The 19,031-nt window shown below is 39.3% G+C and overlaps 1 protein-coding gene across 1 annotated transcript; it reads right to left on the bottom strand.

The window, feature by feature from the left end:
* Positions 1 to 16,836: 16,836 nt before the first annotated feature.
* LOC102281207 (small proline-rich protein 2E-like) lies at positions 16,837 to 17,446 on the bottom strand. Its single transcript, XM_005889092.3, has one exon. The coding sequence runs from the start codon at positions 17,430 to 17,432 to the stop codon at positions 17,214 to 17,216; it is 219 nt and encodes a 72-aa protein (XP_005889154.2). The 5' UTR covers positions 17,433 to 17,446; the 3' UTR covers positions 16,837 to 17,213.
* Between the last annotated feature and the right edge of the window lie 1,585 nt (positions 17,447 to 19,031).

Here is a 19,031-nt window from a genome sequence, read left to right as displayed (position 1 = left end):
GTGCAATCATCAGCTCTGTCTGGGCTTAAGGGAAAAAAATTTTTGTCCTTTTCTCCTTGAGAACCCCAGACCTCTCTCTCCTCCTCGAGGACCCAGGACTTCTTATCAACCTACCTAAGAATTGACTCTCTCAGAAGTACTGTCCTCAGCCACATCAGCATTTCCTAAGTCTCAGAAGGCACCTGGGTCAAACCCAACTTTCTTACAATGATCTATCTGTCTTTATGTGCTCTGAGCATTGATTTCCATTTTCTGAATGATTGTACACCTATATATATCTGCTTTGTGAATTACAGGCCTGTTCCATAATTGTCCTAACCTGGCTTCTCCAGAAAGCTGTACCTGGTACTAAGCCTCATGGGCAGGGGTTTATTGGAAATGTGATCTCAGAAGAAAGAAATAATGGATATAGGGATAAATGAGAAAGAAGAAATTCAAGGAGACATTATGAACAGAGGAACCTGATGTGCTACAGTCTATTGGGTCACAAAGAATCAGACACAACTGAGCCACTAACACTTCTGTTTCTTATTATCTTTTTGCATATCAACAGGAATAACTGGTGTTCGAGCCCCTGGGACCTTTTGAGGATCTTTAGGAAATGATCTCAGAACTCTTTGATGATCTCACCTGGGGATGAAGGCAAGAAGTATTTATCCATAGCCTTCACTACCACCATTTGTCCAGTTTGGTTTCATGTGCATTAACTGCCCCCACACTTCTGGACACAAGGGTGCATTGTGTTCCACAGGTTCCCTGAATGGTATTATAATAGAAGCCCTGGCTCAGGAAGGGACAGGAAGTTCTATACAAAGCCCATCCAAATCTATACAGAAAGGACCATATGATAGTGTGTGGATAAGCAGTAAAATAGAGAGAATTTGTAGGGATGCCTAAGAGGTATCTAGCACAGGTAACCAGCAAAACCAAGACATAAGAAAATTAGCAGCATCCTATTATCCTGAGAAATGCATCAGTGTAAAAGTCAAGGGCATATGGGGAGAGGTTGGTTGCACTCAGAAGCCATATGGTTTCCCAGAAAATACACTGCCTAATCTAGCATTGCTAGTGAATAAAATGAGCTTCCATGTATAGTAGAAATGACCTTAATACTCAACTAGTCAGTACATTTTTGACAAAAAGCAGAAGAATAAAGAGGAAATTCCAGGAAACTGGAAAGGGGAAAGTGTTGCCGAGGGAAAGGAGGCACAAGTCAGTCAGGTTCCTCAGGTCAAAGCTTAGAGAATATTGAATGACAGTTTCCCTTTGCACCCAGGGATGTGGGTCCAGGAGAGACTCAAGAGGCAGCGGTTCAGCCGCTGAGCTGAGGTTCAGGTCAGCCAGGCCCACGAGCAGTATCTTGGAGGACCAACGAGCAGGAAGCAGTTCGCCCTAGGTCTGAGAATCCCACCAAATCAGCAGCAAGGTGTGCTTGAAACTCCTTCCACAGGGTCCTTAAGAGATATGGTGTGGGTGAGAAAATGCTTGTACCCAAGTCTAAAGAAGAACTAAGTTAGTAGAAGAGTCCTGGAACTCAGGCATGGTGGTGGCATTGGCCCTTGCCCACAGGGAAGTAACTGCAGAAACTCTAGAGAAACAGGTGTTTCTAGTAGCAGAAACATCTGTGTCTTGATGAGCCCTTACCCCTCCTCTCAGCCCATATTGTGAGGTTTGTAACAAGGGTGAAGTTCCTTTTATAAGAAATACCCTACCCATTCCCCAAGCAGCCTCTGGGTGTCTCATAGCAAATAGTGTCACTCATTCATGCATCCATTCTATGATCATCAATCCACTAAGCAGCTACCACACATGGTGCCAGATGAGGATGGAGGTAGAGGAATGGCTAAGGGGACCCAGTGGGAGGAGCTTCTGGTGGTGCCTGTCTGGTCGGCTCAAGTTCTGGGGAAGTGACACAGCTGCGGAGCCAGCAGCTACTTCACAAACATGTAGGTAAGCAGTGTAAGAAGGAAGGGACCACCCAGACACTAGGGTTTAAAGAATAATCTGGATTTGCCAAATACAGTAGCTTGATACATATTGTATGTTTGAGGTCAATCTGGGTTAGTAACCTCAGCTTCATTTCATCTTGAGCAGAATGAACTCCAGTATAAAGGCTAAGGAATCCTGTACCTCTCCTCCCTATGTAGTCTCTGGGAAGTGGTAACCATAGAAGGCAGGGTCTTCATGGCCTGCTGTCACATAAGACAGAAGAAGTGGATGCACCAAAATTTCCAGGTTGTTCTGGGGCTGCAGAAATTGTCTTCACCAGTATTTTCACTCATCATGGTCCCTATGCCCTTCTGCTATTGACTCTAAAGCCTTTCTTGGAGTAAAGGCTTTTTAGGAACCAAAGAATCATTTTAGCATTTCCTTCCCTCTTTCAGGCTACGCTGAGTGATGGATAAACAAAATTATTACTTTTTTCCAACCTGGGTAAATTCATACCACCATGACTTTGGCCTCCCAGAAGAACCAGAAACACCTGTTGTTCCTCTCCACATCCCACTTCAAATGTTAGGCAGTCCAAGTCCAGTCTATACTAAGGATTAGGGACTTCTAGAAAGCAGGCTCATTTTTAGTCAGCAGTCCTATAACTTCTTCCTTCTCTCTCCTTTCAGCCCATATCGCCCTCATCATAAACTCCAGATCAGATCAGATCAGATCAGTTACTCAGTCGTGTCCGATTCTTTGCGACCCCATGAATCACAGCACGCCAGGCCTCCCTGTCCATCACCAACTCCCAGAGTTCACTGAGACTCACGTCCATCGAGTCAGTGATGCCATCCAGCCATCTCATCCTCTGTCGTCCCCTTCTCCTCTTGCCCCCAATCCCTCCCAGCATCAGTCTTTTCCAATGAGTCAACTCTTCGCATGAGGTGGCCAAAGGACTGGAGTTTCAGCTTTAGCATCATTCCTTCCAAAGAAATCCCAGGGCTGATCTCCTTCAGAATGGACTGGTTGGATCTCCTTGCAGTCCAAGGGACTCTCAAGAGTCTTCTCCAACACCACAGTTCAAAAGCATCAATTCTTCGGCACTCAGCCTTCTTCACAGTCCAACTCTCACATCCATACATGACCACAGGAAAAACCATAGCCTTGACTAGACGAAACTTTGTTGACAAAGTAATGTCTCTGCTTTTGAATATGCTATCTAGGTTGGTCATAACTTCCTTCCAAGGAGTAAGTGTCTTTTAATTTCATGGCTGCAGTCACCATCTGCAGTGATTTTGGAGCCCAGAAAAATAAAGTCTGACACTGTTTCCACTGTTTCCCTATTTATTTCCCATGAAGTGATGGGACTGGATGCCATGATCTTCATTTTCTGAATGTTGAGCTTTAAGCCAACTTTTTCACTCTCCACTTTCACCTTCATCAAGAGGCTTTTGAGTTCCTCTTCACTTTCTGCCCTAAGGGTGGTGTCATCTGCATATCTGAGGTTATTGATATTTCTCCTGGCAATCTTGATTCCAGCTTGTGCTTCTTCCAGTCCAGCGTTTCTCATGATGTACTCTGCATGTAAGTTAAATAAACAGGGTGACAATATACAGCCTAGACGAACTCCTTTTCCTATTTGGAACCAGTCTGTTGTTCCATGTCCAGTTCTAACTGTTGCTTCCTGACCTGCATACAAATTTCTCAAGAGGCAGATCAGGTGGTCTGGTATTCCCATCTCTTTCAGAATTTTCCACAGTTTATTATGATCCACACAGTCAAGGGCTTTGGCACAGTCAATAAAGCAGAAATAGATGTTTTTCTGGAACTCTCTTGCTTTTTCCATGATCCAGCGGATGTTGGCAATTTGATCTCTGGTTCCTCTGCCTTTTCTAAAACCAGCTTGAACATCAGGAAGTTCACGGTTCACATATTGCTGAAGCCTGGCTTGGAGAATTTTGAGCATTACTTTACTAGTGTGTGAGATGAGTGCAATTGTGCAGTAGTTTGAGCATTCTTTGGCATTGCCTTTCTTTGGGATTGGAATGAAAACTGACCTTTTCCAGTCCTGTGGCCACTGCTGAGTTTTCCAAATGTGCTGGCATATTGAGTGCAGCACTTTCACAGCATCATCTTTCAGGATTTGGAATAGCTCAACTGGAATTCCATCACCTCCACTAGCTTTGTTCGTAGTGATGCTTTCTAAGGCCCACTTGACTTCACATTCCAGGATATCTGGCTCTAGGTCAGTGATCACACCATCCTGATTATCTGGGTCATGAAGATCTCTTTTGTACAGTTCTTCTGTGTATTCTTGCCATCTCTTCTTAATATCTTCTGCTTCTGTTAGGCCCATAGTTATTTCTTACCTTTCCAATTCCAGCATGAGTTTGCAAGGTCTTTGGTCTATTCAGTCATAAAGGGAACCAGGGTCCTTCCATTGTATGGTCTTACCATCACTGAGGGCCTTGTTCTCTTCTGAATTCCAGATATAAGAAAAGGACAATAGACTGAGTAAGGAAGAGATAGCCCTGTTTTTATACATTGGCTTGACTCAAAATTAGTCACATGGTCCTATCTACCTTAGAAAATCAAGAAATTTAATTTATCAGTGTGCCCAGGAAAAAGAGGAGAGTAGATACTGGTGAGCTCTTCAAGCTACTATCATAGTTTACACTTGTGGTGTTCAAAGATCTGTTTACTCCTTTTGGTTCCTATGCAGAAAATAGTCCCCAAGGAAGAAACATCATAGTTTCATCTAATTCAAAATATAAAGCCTCTGGATGGCATGTAATTGTCTCTAACATATCTTCCTATGGCTTCTATTGGTTCATCATACTATGAAGTAAGCAGATGAACCATTTCTTCCTATTACCCAGGAACCAAGGGTGAAAAGATACAGGAAAACTAAATACCATATGCAAGAGGAAATAATGGGAAGACACATAGCAGTTAGGCCTTAGTTTCCTGAAATTCAGTTCTGTGAATATTGTGAAGCCATATGACACCACCCTTGTAGCAAAAGGCGAAGAAGAACCAAAGAGCCTCTTGAGGAAAGTGAAGAAGAAGAGTGAAAAAGTTGGCTTAAAACTCAACATTCAGAAAACTAAGATCATGGCATGCTGTCCCATGACTTCAAGGCAAATAGATGGAAAAACAATGGAAACAGTAAGAGACTTTATTTTGGGGGGCTCCAAGATCACTGCAGATGGTGACCACAGCCATTAAATTGAAAGGTGCTTGCTCCTTGGAAGAAAAACTATGACCAACCTAGACAGCATGTTAAAAAGCAGAGACATCACTTTGCCAACAAAGGTCCGTCTAGTCAAAGCTATGGTTTTTCCAGTAGCCATGTATGGATGTGAGAGTTAGACTATAAAAAAAGCTGAGCACCAAAGAACTGATGCTTTTGAACTGTGGTGTTGGAGAAGACTCTTGACAGTCCCTTGGACTGCAAGGAGATCTAGCCAGTCAATCCTAAAGGAAATCAGTCCTGAGTAGTCATTGGAAGGACTGATGCTGAAACTGAAATTCCAATCCTTTGACCACCTGATGTGAAGAATTGACTCATTGGAAAAGACCCTGATCCTGGGAAAGGTTGAAGGCAGGAGGAGAAGGGGACAACTGAGGATAAGATGGTTTTATGGCATCACTGGCTCGATGGACATGAGTTTGAACAAGCTCTGGGAGTTGGTGATGGACAGGGAAGCCTGGTGTGCTGCAGTCCATGAGGTTGCAAAGAGTCGGACACGACTGAGCAACGGAACTGAACTGAGCCCCAACATGCAGAAGTGATAAAAGCTCTGTGTTAAGGTCTTGATCCTGCTCTCTGTAAGGAACTCTTTTTCCTTTGTTCTGCCATTGATAGGATTATTACTTTTGTATGATCAAATCTGAAGCATGCATCGTGGATTGTACAATCCTTATTAGGTAACTTTTGCAGCTCACTTTCTAACCAAGTGTGGTTTTAAGGATCTTGGAGGAATGTTTTGTTTTGTTTGAGCCTGTGGTTGCTTTGGTGATATGATTCCTGGCAAGTCTCCTAGGCTTCTAGGTGCTTCCAGTCAGTTCTACATGTCAATAATGATAACCAAATTTATTTTACAAAAACATTCTTATGTTATTTATTTGCTTCCTTTTCAAATGCCTTTGTCAACTTACCTTGTTTGACACTATTGGAAAAATTAACTTCAGTGAGATGGCCTTAAGCTTCAATCTTGGCTGAAAATCTGAGCTTTAATTCTCTCAAAACCATTTTGTTTTATCTCTTTATATTAATATTAAGACACTTAATATATTAACTCTTTATTAATAAAAAGAGATAAAACAGAATGGTCTAGAAGTGTATAAGGGACTTCCCTGATAGCTCAGTTGGTAAAGAATCTGCTTGCAATGCAGGAGACCCCGGTTCGTTTCCTGGGTCGGGAAGATCCCCTGGAGAAGGGTTAGGCTGCCCACTCCAGTATTCTTGGACTTTCCTTGTGGCTCAGCTGGTAAAGAATCCATCCATATGGGAGACCTGGGTTCAATCCCTGGTTTGGAAAGATCCCCTGGAGAAGGGAAAGGCTACCCAATCCAGTATTCTGGCCTGGAGTGGACTACATTCCATGGGCTTGCAAAGAATCAGACATGACTGAGCGACTTTCACAGAAGTATGTAACTTTCCAAACCTCTACTGCTGCTGCTAAGTCACTTCAGTCATGTCCGACTCTGTGCGACCCCATAGACGGCAGCCCACCAGGTTCCCTAGATTTCTGGTTTCTGTCTATTCACATGTGTGCTTTATTGTCAATTTATTCAAGTCCTTTGTCCATTTAGAACAGTTTTTTTTTTTTTTTATTGTTGTTTTAAGTATTCTTATATACTCTGGATAAAAGCCCTTATCAGATATATGACTTACAAATAAATATTCTCTTTCATTCTTTGGGTTATCTATTCATTCTCTCAAGTGTAAGTGAAAGTTAAAGTCGTTCAGTCATGTTCAACTCTTTGCGACCTCATGGACTATACAGTCCATTGAATTCTCCAGGCCAGAATACTGGAGTGAACACTTTCCCTTCTCCAGAGGATCTTCCCAACCCAGGGATCAAACCCAGGTCTCCCACATTGCAGGCAGATTCTTTACCAGCTGAGCCACAAGGGAAACCCTAGAACACTGGAGTGCGTAGCCTATCCCTTCTCCAGTGGATCTTCCCAACCCAGAAATCAAACTGGGGTCTCCTACATTGCAGGTGGATTCTTTACCAACTTTGAAAATGCAAAGGAATTTTTAAATTTTGATAAACTCAATCTATCTTTTCTTTTTTTCTTTCTAATATTGAACTTTTGGTATCATAGCTAAGAAACCATTGCCTAATTCATGGCCATGAAGATTTACATTTACATTTTTGCTAAATTTTACAGTTTTACTACTTACATTTAGTTCTATGATCCATTTTGAATTTTTATATATATTATGAGGTAATGGTCCAACTTTATCCTTTCTTTATCCAACTTTACCTTTAACCTATAGATATTGAGTTGTCCCAGTATCATTTGTTGAAAAGACTGTTCTTTCCCCAATTGAACTGTCTTGCCAGTCTTGTCAAAATCAATTGATCATAAATGTAACAATTTGTTTCTGAACTTCTTATACTAGGGTCACAAGCCTGCACTACTCTATCTTTGTGGAAAGTTTTGAAATTGAGATGTGGGAATCCTCTAACTTTGTGGGGGGGTTTCTGAGATTATTTTGCCTGTTTGGGGCCCCTTGAATTTCCATTTGAATTTTCGGATCTGCTTGTCAATTTCTGCAAAAGAGGGAGCAAGGATTCTCGTAGAAATTTTGTAAATTTGCAGATCAATTTAGGGGGTGTTACCATCTTAACAATATTAAACCTTCAAATTCATGAATGCAAAGTATCTTTTCATTTATCTTCTTGAATTTCTTTCAATTATCTTTTGTAGTTTTCAGTGTGTAAGTGTTGCATATGTTTATTTTATACCTGTTGTTTTTTAACGCTATTGTGAAAGAAATTCTACTTTCACATTCAGATTATTCGTTACTTATGTAAAGACATATAACTGATTTATGCATACTGATACTGTATCCTGAAATCTCACTGAACTTGCTTATTCATTCTAATACTATTTCATGTGTGAATTCCTTAAGATTATCTACATACAGCTCATGCAATCTACAAACAGAAAACATTTTATATCTTCCTCTCCAATCTGGGCATCTTTTCATCTTACCTAATTGCCCTAGCAAGAACTTCCTCTACAATATGTAATAATTTAGTAGACGTGGCAAGAATATACAACCATGTACTATTCCCGACGTTGGTGAGAATGCATCTAGTCTTCCACCATTAAGTATGATGTTGCCTGTGGGTTTTTCATAGATGACCTTTATGAAGTTAAGAACTTTTCTTTCTATTTCAACTTGATTGAGTGTTTTTTTTCTTCTTATCATGAAAGGACATTACATTTTGTCAAATGCCTACTGAAATGGTCGTGTGTTTTTTTGTCTTTATTTTATGAATATGCTGCATTGCATTGATTGATAGTATATGTTCAAACAACCTTGCATTCCAGGAATAAATTCCTCTTGCTCATGGTGTATAATCCTTCATACAGGGTAATGGATTTAGTTTGCTAGTATTTTATGGAGAATTTTTTAACCTATATCCTTAAGGAATATTTTTTTAAATTTTATTTTATTTTTAAACTTTACAATATTGTATTGGTTTTGCCAAATATTGAAATGAATCCGTCACAGGTATACATGTGTCCCCCATCCTGAACCCTCCTCCCTCCTCCCTCCCCATACCATCCCTCTGGGTCGTCCCAGTGCACCAGCCCCAAGCATCCAGTATCGTGCATCAAACCTGGACTGGCGACTCATTTCATATATGATATTATACATGTTTCAATACCATTCTCCCAAATCATCCCACCCTCTCCCTCTCCCACAGAGTCCAAAAGACTGTTCTATACATCAGTGTCTCTTTTGCTGTCTCGTATACAGGGTTATTGTTTCCATCTTTCTAAATTCCATATATATGCGTTAGTATACTGTATTGGTGTTTTTCTTCCTGGCTTACTTCACTCTGTATAATAGGCTCCAGTTTCATCCACCTCATTAAATCTGATTCAAATGTATTCTTTTTAATGGCTGAGTAATACTCCATTGTGTATATGTACCACAGCTTTCTTATCCATTCATCTGCTGATGGACATCTAGGTTGCTTCCATGTCCTGGCTATTATAAACAGTGCTGCGATGAACATTGGGGTACACGTGTCTCTTTCCCTTCTGGTTTCCTCAGTGTGTATGCCCAGCAGTGGGATTGCTGGATCATAAGGCAGTTCTATTTCCAGTTTTTTAAGGAATCTCCACACTGTTCTCCATAGTGGCTGTACTAGTTTGCATTCCCACCAACAGTGTAAGAGGGTTCCCTTTTCTCCACAACCTCTCCAGCATTTATTGCTTGTAGACTTTTGGATCGCAGACATTCTGACTGGTGTGAAATGATACCTCATAGTGGTTTTGATTTGCATTTCTCGATAATGAGTGATGTTGAGCATCTTTTCATGTGTTTGTTAGCCATCTGTATGTCTTCTTTGCAGAAATGCCTATTTAGTTCTTTGGCCCATTTTTTGATTGGGTCATTTATTTTTCTGGAGTTGAGCTGTAGGAGTTGCTTGTATATTTTTGAGATTAGTTGTTTGTCAGTTGCTTCATTTGCTATTATTTTCTCCCATTCTGAAGGCTGTTTTTTCACCTTGCTTAGAGTTTCCTTTGTTGTGCAGAAGCTTTTAAGTTTAATTAGGTCCCATTTGTTTATTTTTGCTTTTATTTGCAATATTCTGGGAGGTGGGTCATAGTGGATCCTGCTGTGATGTATGTCGGAGAGTGTTTTGCCTATGTTCTCCTCTAGGAGTTTTATAGTTTGTGGTCTTACATTTAGATCTTTAATCCATTTTGAGTTTATTTTTGTGTATGGTGTTAGAAAGTGTTCTAGTTTCATTCTTTTACAAGTGGTTGACCAGTTTTCCCAGCACCACTTGTTAAAGAGATTGTCTTTAATCCATTGTATATTCGTGCCTCCTTTGTCAAAGATAAGGTGTCCATATGTGCATGGATTTATCTCTGGGCTTTCTATTTTGTTCCATTGATCCATATTCTTGTCTTTGTGCCAGTACCATACTTTCTTGATGACTGTGGCTTTGTAGTAGAGCCTGAAGTCAGGTAGGTTGATTCCTCCAGTTCCATTCTTCTTTCTCAAGATAGCTTTGGCTATTTGAGGTTTTTTGTATTTCCAAACAAATTGTGAAATTATTTGTTCTAGCTCTGTGAAGGATACCGTTGGTAGTTTGATAGGGATTGCATTGAGGCCACCATCACCCTAATACCAAAACCTGACAAAGATCCCACAAAAAAAGAAAACTACAGGCCAATATCACTGATGAACATAGATGCAAAAATCCTTAACAAAATTCTAGCAATCAGAATCCAACAACATATTAAAAAGATCATACACCATGACCAAGTGGGCTTTATCCCAAGGATGCAAGGATTCTTCAATATCCACAAATCAATCAATGTAATACACCACATTAGCAAACTGAAAAATATAAACCATATGATTATCTCAATAGATGCAGAGAAAGCCTTCGACAAAATTCAACATCCATTTATGATAAAAACTCTCCAGAAATCAGGAATAGAAAGAACATACCTCAACATAATAAAAGCTATATATGACAAACCCACAGCAAACATTATCCTCAATGGTGAAAAATTGAAAGCATTTCCTCTAAAGTCAGGAACAAGACAAGGGTGCCCACTTTCACCATTACTATTCAACATAGTTTTGGAAGTTTTGGCCACAGCAATCAGAGCAGAAAAAGAAATAAAAGGAATCCAAATTGGAAAAGAAGAAGTAAAACTCTGTTTGCAGATGACATGATCCTCTACATAGAAAACCCTAAAGACTCCACCAGAAAATTACTAGAACTAATCAATGATTATAGTAAAGTTTCAGGATATAAAATCAACACACAGAAATCCCTGGCATTCCTATACACTAATAATGAGAAAACAGAAAGAGAAATTAAGGAAACAATTCCATTCACCATTGCAATGAAAAGAATAAAATACTTAGGAATATATCTACCTAAAGAAACTAAAGACCTATATATAGAAAACTATTAAACGCTGGTGAAAGAAATCAAAAAGAACACTAATAGATGGAGAAATATACCATGTTCATGGATTGGAAGAATCAATATAGTGAAAATGAGTATATTACCCAAAGCAATTTTTTTAAATTTTATTTTATTTTTAAACTTTACATAATTGTATTAGTTTTGCCAAATATCAAAATGAATCCACCACAGGTATACATGTGCTCCTCATCCTGAACCCTCCACCCTCCTCCCTCCCCATACCATCCCTCTGGGTCATCCCAGTGCACTAGCCCCAAGCATCCAGTATCGTGCATCGAACCTGGACTGGCAACTCGTTTCTTACATGGTATTTTACATGTTTCAATGCCATTCTCCCAAATCTTCCCACCCTCTCCCTCTCCCACAGAGTCCATAAGACTGTTCTATACATCAGTGTCTCTTTTGCTGTCTCGTACACCGGGTTATTGTTCCCAAAGCAATTTATAGATTCAATGCAATCCCTATCAAGGAATATTTATTTCTTCCCTTGTGATGTCATTTCTGGTAATAAGCTTCGTATAATGAGCTGGCAAATGACCATTTGTTTTCTACATTTTAAAATTATTTTTAATTATGATAAAATACATAATATCATAGAAGGCAATGGCACCCCACGCCAGTGTTCTTGCCTGGAAAATCCCATGGACAGAGGAGCCTGGTAGGCTGCCGTCCATGGGGTCACGAAGAGTCAGACACGACTGAGTGACTTCCCTTTCACTTTTCACATTCACGCATTGGAGAAGGAAATGGCAACCCACTCCAGTGTTCTTGCCTGGAGAATCCCAGGGACGGGGGAGCCTGGTGGGCTGCTGTCTACGGGGTCGCACAGAGTCGGACATGACTGAAGTGACTTAGCAGCAGCAGCACATATAACATTAAATATTTCCTCTTAAACAATTTTAAAGGTGCAATTATATGGTATTAAGTCCTTCTATTCTGTTTTTTACAAAAGTTCATGAAAGAGTTATGATAATTGTAATATAAATATTAGGTAGACTTTAACAGTGCAGCCATCTGGACCAAGGTCTTCCTCTTTGGACATTTTTTTGCATTATTAATGTTATCCCTTTATTTGCTACAGATATTCAGATTTTCTACACTTTCATGAATGTATTTCCATACTTTGCATCTTGGAATTTATCCATTTCATCTATGTTTTCTAATTTTTTAGTGTTCATGGTCAGTGCTCAGAGTATTCTCTTATAGTCCTTTTATTTCTTTAAGATCAGCAGTGTTGTCTCCTCCTCTTTGCTGATTTCAGAAACCTGATCCTTCTGTCTTTGTGTCTTGACCAGTATCCCTATGGGTTGTCAATTTTGTTGATTCTTTCAAAGAACCAATGTGTTATTTTTATTTCTTCTTTTGTTTTCCTATTTTTAAATTCATTTATTTCTGTTCTAGTGTATATTATTTTGACTTTTCTCTTTGCTGTTCTTTGCCTTAAAGTTCTATAAGGTTTGAGATTTTTCATCACTTTTAATATAGATATTTCCAGCCATAAATATCTCTTTATGTACAACATTATGTGTATTGCACAAGATTTTGTATGTTGTATTTTCATTTTCATTCCTGCCAAATCATTTTCTAATTTTACTTGTTATTTCTTCTTTGAGCAATTGATTGTTTGGAATGTGTTGCTGAACCTATGGAACTCATAGAAACAGAGTAGAACCATGGTTAACAGGGACTGAGGGATGCGACAAAAGTGGAGATGTTTGGCAAAGAGAGTAAGTCTTCAGTTATAAGATGAAGAAGCCCTGAGAGTCTAACATACAGTGTTGTGCACTTGAAACTTGCTGATAAAGAAGACCTTAAGCATTCTGACCATACACATAAACACACACGTACACACAAACACACACACACTCTTAAATGGTTATTATTGAGGTGACATAAGTAAATTGATAGTGGTAATCATTGCACAAAATATGTATAGGTCAAATCATCACATTATACACTGTAAATATATACAATTTTTTCCATTTTTTGATTTTTTATTTTAATTGGAGGCTAATTACTTTACAATATTGTGGTGGGTTTTGCCATACATTGACATGAATCAGCCATGGGTGTACATGTGTTCCCCATCCTGAACCCCCCTCCCTCATCCCTCCCCATCCCATCCCTCAGGGTCATGCCAATGCACCAGGCCTGAGAACCCTGCCTCATGCATCAAACCTGGACTGGCAATCTATTTCACATGTGATAATACACATGTTTCAATGCTATTCTCTCAAATCATCCCACCCTCGCCTTCTCCCAGAGTCCAACAGTCTGTGTCTCTTTTGCTGTCTCGCATGTAGGGTCATCGTTACCATCTTTCTAAATTCCATATATATGTGTTAGTATACTGTATTGGTGTTTTTCTTTCTGACTTACTTTCACTCTGTATAATAGGCTTCAATTTCATCCACTTCATTAGGACTGATTCAAATGCATTCTTTTTAATAGCTGAGTAATACTCCATTGTGTATATGTACCACAGAGTTCTTATCTATTTGTCTGCTGATGGACAACTAGGTTGCTTCCATGTCCTGGCTATTATAAACAGTGTTGTGACGAACATTGGGGTGCACATGTCTCTTTCAATTCCAGTTTCCTCAGTGTGTATGCCCAGCAGTGAGATTGCTGGGTTGTATGGCAGCTCTATTTCCAGTTTTTTTAAGGAATCTCCACACTGTTCTCCATAGTGGCTATACTAGTTTGCATTCCCACCAAAAGTGTAAGAGGGTTCTTTTTTCTCCACACCTTCTCCAACATTTATTGTTTATAGACTTTTGGATAGCAGCCATTCTCACCGGTGTGAAATGGTACCTCATAGTGGTTTTGATTTGAATTTCTCTGATAATGAGTGATGTTGAGCTTTTTTTCATGTGTTTGTTAGCCATTTGTATGTCTTCTTTGGAGAAATGTCTGTTTAGTTCTTTGGCCCATTTTTTTTTTTTTATTGGGTTGCGTATTTTTCTGGAATTGAGCTGCAGGAGTTGCTTATATATTTTTGAGATTAATTATTTCTCAATCGCTTCATTTGCTATTATTTGCTCCCATTCTGAAGGCTGTCTTTTCACCTTGCTTATAGTTTCCTTTGTTGTGCAAAAGCTTTTAAGTTTAATTACGTCCCATTTGTTTATTTTTACTTTTATTTCCATTACTCTGGGAGGTGGGTCATAGTGAATCCTGCTATGATTTATGTCAGAGAGAGTTATCCTCTAGGAGTTGTATATTTTATGCTCTTACATTTAGATCTTTAATCCATTTTGAGTTTATTTTTATGTGTGGTGTTAGAAAGTGTTCTAGTTTCATTCTTTTACAAGCAGTTGACCAGTTTTCCGAGCACCACTTGTTAAAGAGATTGTCTTTTCTCCATTGTATATTCTTGCCTCCTTTGTCAAAGATAAGGTGTCCATAGGTGCATGGATTTACCTCTGGGCTTTCTATTTTGTTCCATTAATCTATGTTTCTGTCTTTATGCCAGTACCATACTGTCTTGATGACTGTAGCTTTGTAGTATAGCCTGACATCAATAAATATATACAATTTAAACTGTCAATTATATCTCAATTAAGCTAGAGGGGGAAAAATGAAAGAATAACCACCATAGAGTAACAAAGTTTGAAAATTTCTGTGTTCCTTCTCCTCTTTACCTCTGTTAGGCTCTGATACTATTCTCTGAGAGAGCTTCACTCATCCGTTATTCTCTGTGGGCCTGGTGTCCATCTCACAGCAGTTGTATCCTTTTATTTATCTGTACTGACCACATCTGGAATGGGTAGTATGGAAGGTGGGGAAAGGAGGCCTGGAAAGTTATTTTTATTCTTGAAAAGTCAAAGTCATTTTAGTTTCGGTACATAGTATATTTAGCTATCAATTCCCTCAAAAACGTATTAGACACCCAATAGGTTTCACTCCTTCAGTCATTTCTATGTTTTAGGGACCACACTTAGGTCCTTTCCTAGAAGTAATTTTGTGGCTTGATTTATTTTGCTTTCTTTCCTTCTGAACATAATAGAGCTACCACGAGGCTCCCTGCACACAGATGGAAAGACTACAACTTACTTCTCTTTTCTCTCTTGTTACAGTCAACTGAAAGTGGATCTAAAGTTCACAACCACTTCTAATCTCATCTCTTCTTCTTTGGAGCTTACAAGTGGTGCATTTTTCTAATTCAACAAAGTTTTGAATTTCTGTGCTATGTTTTTTTCTTTTCATTTCTGACCTGCAAGATAAACAATTATTTTCTGAACATAAGTTCACCGAAATACCCTGGTGAACACAACAAGCTAACAACATTCAGTTTGCCTCCCAAGTTACCTATATAGCAAAGATTTTGCCATTGACTATCATGTGTCACCACATTTATATTTTTGAGTGTCAGTTTTCTTGCCAACCTACTCCAGACTCTTAAACCATGGCCACATATTTAAGACTTGTTACAATAACACCTTACCTCTAGGAACTAATTTCTGTGTCAGGTCAAATAACACTAGCTACAGAAGAGACAACTCCCAGATATTGGTGCTTCCCCCACCACACACACACAAGTCATAGTCTGATGAGGGTTGAGCAGTAACAGACTCTTTCTCCATCTTCAGTTCTATTATCATAGAATCCTTTAATTCTAGCTTTATGAGTGAAGAATGTAGATAAAGAAAAGTCCTTTTAATCTTAAGTATATTTAGGCATAGTATGATTTAACACAAAGACTTTACTTCTTTTAAAAATAGTATCCTATTCATCAGTGTGTGTGGAGTTTGTGGTCTGACTTAACTATTCTCTAAGTGGAAGCTTAGAGCCACAAAAAAGATATACTTAAAGAAAATATCCCTCATTTCCCAGCTTACTTGATAGTAGGCTAAGCACTTATGAAAGAAAGGTGCATAGCAACAGTAATTTTACAAATCTAAACATTGCAAAAACCAATGTGTTCTTCAGTAAAAAAAGTAGTCTCAGAGGTGAAAAAATATAGACAGACCATGGATTAGTTGTTGGAGAAAGAAGAGCAGGTGGTACACATGGAGAGGAGACAGCACTTTGTCTGGTAAAGATCATTTTTTTTTTCAAATTTCTCTTTCTTCTCTACTACTTATGTTTTAAAAACCACTATAATCTTATGCAAAAATATTCCAGTAATTACCCCAAATTCTATATTTGCAATATCACATTAAAAATAAGGTTAATGAAGAAGAAAAAGAACAACAAATTAGGAAAGAGTAACAGAGTTTGAGAATTTCTTTCTGTTTGCTATACTAATTATGTTTGAGCCACTGTCCTGCTGGAACAAGTATGGTGGTAATGCCGATGATAGTAGTGATGCTGGTAATGACTAAGACAATGATGATTTACTGCCTCGCTAAGTGCTAACTCTGCATCTAGCAATGTGCCAACTAAACTAAACACATTCATTTTATTTGTATGCCCCAGACGAGTGAGCAATATATCTAAGACTTTCCCCACTTTTTAGTAAAGAAGCAAAAATCTTGAGGAGTTTAAAATTTCTCAAATCAATCAATCTTCAATTAAATAAGTAATATGGACTAGAAATGATATAAATATAACCTGTTATGTCACTCAAAATTCAGGCAACAATGATTGTGAGATCCTGAACCTTGATATCAAAGAATACAAATAAACCACAACAATTATATAGTATTGTTAAAAGCAACTTTTAAAATAAAGAAAGCATTTTTAACATCACACAAAGGAATTCTACTTTATTCAGGAGGTAGAGGATAAGTAACAATTTCCCAGCCTGTAGAAACCCCTGCCCAGATGACAGACACAGAAGACAGTGAGAGAATCCTCTGATGGGACCCAGGAGAAGAGCTGCTGTTCTTCCTTCTGAAGCTTTGTGATGCTTTCTTGGGCACTTCCAAGAGCAAAGCCGTATAGCAACCTCAGAAAGGAAACCTCTAGCTGTCTGAAATCGCCACAGGCATATTGCTGGCTGAAGGGTGGAGAAGCTCCTTCTGTATCCATGATGGGATTTGAAGAGAAGGCAAAGGTAGAGCTGTGGAGCTAGGTGAGTCAACTGTCCTTATCCTTTCCTGATCCAGATAAAAGCTGATATTGTTACTTGCACTTGGGTGGGCACTTCTCTTGGCATTGTTGGGGAGGTGGCACAGGAGGGCATTTCTGCTGGCACTGAGGAGGTGGGCATGGCTCAGGGCACTTTGGAGGTGGGCATGGCTCAGGGCACTTTGGAGGTGGGCAAGGCTCAGGGCATTTCGGTGGGCACACTACTGGAGGTGGCTGGCAGGGCTGCTTGCACTGCTGCTGCTGCTGAGACATCTTTCTGGAATCTTAGAATCTGAAAGAAATTACATGATAGTGTTCACAAGAAGGAATTCCTAAATAAGGACATGGCAAAAATTATGTAATACCATCAGCTAGGAGCCAATCTCTAAGAATGTGCTTTAATTTCTTTAATTCCGTTTAATGAATTTCTGGCTTCTCTTGCTCTCTTAGGAAATGGTTTCATCAGCCTAGAGAAAACCTTCTCTTTGCTCATACAAATTTTCTAAAGAAAATATGTTTATTTGAAAGAACACAGCAGTAGGTTTTGTTTTGTTTTTTTTTTTAATTAAAACATCTTCAAAAAAAGTCCATCACAAGTTCTAAAATCTGGGGCAAGCTCATAAGCAATTCCTATCTTCATTATCTCTCATGAGGTCCCAGCAGTATGACTTGTGTACAGAGCAAAGGGCCACCAGGAAGGATACAAGGGCCTCATAGTTTCTAGGATAAATGCCTCTGAAATCACCACAGAAGGACACCAAAATGATATCAAAAAAAGGAAAAAATACTTTCTTCTTTACCTCTTAATATCAAAGATTTCCTATTAACTTCTTTTTCAGTAGGGAAATTCAAACTCTCTACCAGAAACCTAATAAATATAGCATACAAATTCCAAGTTCCCATCCACTAAGGAGCATTAAACACTTGATCATAACTTTGGACCCACCAAATTTGCTGCCTCTAGCATAAATTCAATATTCGGGAGCCCAAGAACAAAGTAGAACTGAAGAATCAGACTCACCAGGTTCTCCAAAGTCTATCAGGACTTGAGTAGCAGAAGGATGGCAGTGATGCAGCAGAGGGCCTTTTTATTGGGGCTTGCTGCCCCACCCAGGGGGAAGTTGAGCTGCCAAAATGGGCCTGGTTCAGTCATTTCCCAACCAAAATGCAAATCCATCCATAACTGGCTTGACAGGGACTCCGAAAAGAGGATATGCCCTGCTCCAGGATCTCCTCACTGGATTATGTTCTTATGACTCACAGTCTCTGCTTAGCTCTTAATTTCAGGAATTTATGACAGAAGGATTTGCAGGGATTGTGGGGGGTTGTTCTCTAACTTGTCATCAAGGGATCCTTTTCTTGATCAGAGGATATGCTCTTCTCTCTCTTTCACCTTCCTTGAATTATAAAACTGTTTGTTTTGTCCACTTGAACTGGTTGCCATTCTATCTACATACTGGGTTGCAAAGGGCCTGGTTACCTGGGACACTTTTCTCTCTACCTCAGACTCTTCTTATGATGCATTTCCCTTTGATCCCTGGCCTGCTAATCTAAAGTCTCCTTGCTTCTAAAATAAACTGAGGCAGGTTGCAGGTCATCTCACCAGCCTTCCCATCATGATAGATAGACACCTTCAGTAAAATGGTAACCCTCTAAGGTCCTCCTTTCACTGCTTTGCCACATGGAATACAGGACATCAAGATTCTTGTGACCTTTATAAATCTGTCTCACCTTGAATCACAGGAAATTCACTACAAGTGTAGCATCACCTACTGTAATTCAGATATTGTGGCAGCTCAGACCTTAGACCTATGATAGAAAGCAAGCTTTTTGCTCATAACTCCCCAACATGACCCATCACCTGCTCCTACA

This window comes from Bos mutus, chromosome 3, assembly GCF_027580195.1.
Source record: "Bos mutus isolate GX-2022 chromosome 3, NWIPB_WYAK_1.1, whole genome shotgun sequence".
Taxonomy (NCBI): domain Eukaryota; kingdom Metazoa; phylum Chordata; class Mammalia; order Artiodactyla; family Bovidae; genus Bos; species Bos mutus.
This window is presented reverse-complemented; position numbering and strand designations above follow the sequence as displayed.